The 2,103-nt window shown below is 42.8% G+C and overlaps 1 protein-coding gene across 1 annotated transcript; it reads left to right on the top strand.

Moving 5' to 3' along the window:
- The first annotated feature begins 269 nt into the window (after window positions 1-269).
- spegnb (SPEG neighbor) lies at window positions 270-1,799 on the top strand. Its single transcript, XM_008329058.3, has 5 exons — window positions 270-331; window positions 434-540; window positions 850-1,157; window positions 1,322-1,463; window positions 1,555-1,799. The coding sequence occupies exons 2-5, from the start codon at window positions 434-436 to the stop codon at window positions 1,691-1,693; spliced, it is 696 nt and encodes a 231-aa protein (XP_008327280.1). The 5' UTR covers window positions 270-331; the 3' UTR covers window positions 1,694-1,799.
- Window positions 1,800-2,103: the final 304 nt, after the last annotated feature.

Below are 2,103 nucleotides of genomic sequence, written 5' to 3'. Positions count from 1 at the left end.
GATGACTCTCATTTCTTTGTACTCCCTCCCCAATTTAAATAACTACCCATAATATTATTACCCACCCCTGGGGTTCTCCGGAGTATTTGATTTTAGCCCTATATAAGGAGGTGAGGATGTGTGGGTAACATTTGTTAGGCTAGGTCACATATGAGTAGTTTCTTGCGTCCAAACAAGGCAAAGGAACATCTGAGTGGCTGCTCCTTCATCTTCCCCTCCCCCCACCCCCCGCCTCCCCCCAGTGATCCACATATAAAGCTGGAAGCCTGTCGCGTTTGTCCGACTCTGCGGTGGATCAGAACGTTGGTGGAGCTCCAAGAGGAACTACAAGGTAAGACACGAGGAAACGGTGGTTTCACAGTGACCTCGGTGACTTAGGCTACAACACAGTCTCTCTTGGTACTTGACCGTTAACCAGTCATGATTGCTGCAGATGTCCAAAGCGAAGGCTGCACCCCCTTCTGGGTGCACACTGAACATCAACGACCCTCAGGTCCAGGAAGCCGCGATCAGAATCCAAGCTTCGTATCGAGGACACAGGTAAAAAAAAAAAAAGTCAGTGGTCCTAATAATTAATTAAACATCAGCTTCAGCCAATGATGGGAGTTTTTGCGAGTTCTTATGTCCTTTGGCTCAAATACCTTCTTTGTTTTTTCAACTACTATTTTTCATTTTCTGTGTCCTACGTAGGTCACGTAAAGAGTTGCGTGAGTCAGTTTGGTTCTACTAACTATTTAAACCTCAGCTTCAGCCAATGATGGGCGTTTTGGCAAGTTCTTACGTCCTTTGGCTCAAATACCTCCTTTAGTTTTTACAACCACTATTTTTCATTTTCTGTGTCCTACGTAGGTCACGTAAAGAGTTGCGTGAGAAGGGTCCTCCAAAGATCCTGCAGGAGCTCAAAGATGTGGTCCTCGTTGAGGGCAGCGCCGCAAAGCTGGAGTGCAGAGTTAGCGCTTTCCCAGATCCGTTCATCATCTGGTACAAAGACGGTAAAGAACTCAAAGACGGGCCAAAGTACCGCTACATGTTTGAAGACCCAGATTTTGTGGCTCTTGTGGTTCGAGATGGAGTTCTGGCTGACCTGGGAAAATATACGGTGACCATCAAGAACCCTTTTGGACAGACGTCGGGATCTGCGTGTATTCTGGTGGAGGGTGAGTATTACAGTACACACTAAATGTGATTTATTTTCAGTTTAGAATTTATTTGTTCATTTGTATTTGGGGTTAGCCTAAAAAAGATTTTTATTTAGGTTAACCCTTTTGTAGATCACGTTAAATTCAACCAATCAATAATTATTAGCATCTTGTCTTCCTAGTACCGGCTAAAGTTTCCAAAGGACCGGACAATGTCAGGGGTAAAAGAGGGACAACAATTGTGCTAAAGGCCGAGATTAGTGGAGAACCTCCGCCAGATGTTGCTTGGCTCAAAGACGGAGACGACATAGATGAAGACGAGCGGTGAGTACATGGACTTAACAATCATATAAAAAAAAAAATTATTCTCTTATTCTCTTACCATTTTGTATGTTTCTGTGGAATTGTCTTTCAGTGTTTTCTTCGATGTTGGCGACACCAACACGCTACTCACCATCAAAAATGCGAAGCTGTCTGACGCCGGGAAGTATGAAGTGTTTGTGGAGAACAACCTCGGTACAGACCAGTCCTTTGCCAGAGTGGATGTTCTCTGATCTGTGTCCTCCTCACAGTTCAATTCAATGAACAACACGCAGTAGAAGAAGTTCCAGACTGTACATAACTTGAAATAAACTCTTTTTTTTCTCACATTTCAAGTTTTTGTTTGTTTGGCAGCAGATACTGGACACAGCATTTAAATAATAATAATAATAATAATAACTCGTATTAGTTTATTAAATCATTTACTTAAAACAATAATAGCTCCACTTGTATTTGATATGAACGTGTTGCTATTATTTGTGTTTGAAACGTTTAGTTTTTCTGATAAAGAAGATAAAGCCGTGAATGTGTCAGGGTTTAACAGTACCACGCCGCACCGAGGGAGGGCAGACGTGAGCTTAACAGCTGCTTTTGCTCCTGATCTTCTCAGGTACCAGCAGCTAATGGAAGTTGCTAAGTCCAA

This window comes from Cynoglossus semilaevis, chromosome 16 (genome assembly GCF_000523025.1).
Source record: "Cynoglossus semilaevis isolate Cse_v1.0 chromosome 16, Cse_v1.0, whole genome shotgun sequence".
Taxonomy (NCBI): Eukaryota; Metazoa; Chordata; class Actinopteri; order Pleuronectiformes; family Cynoglossidae; genus Cynoglossus; species Cynoglossus semilaevis.
Note: the sequence above shows the minus strand (reverse complement) of the source record. Positions and strands in the feature narration are given on the sequence as shown.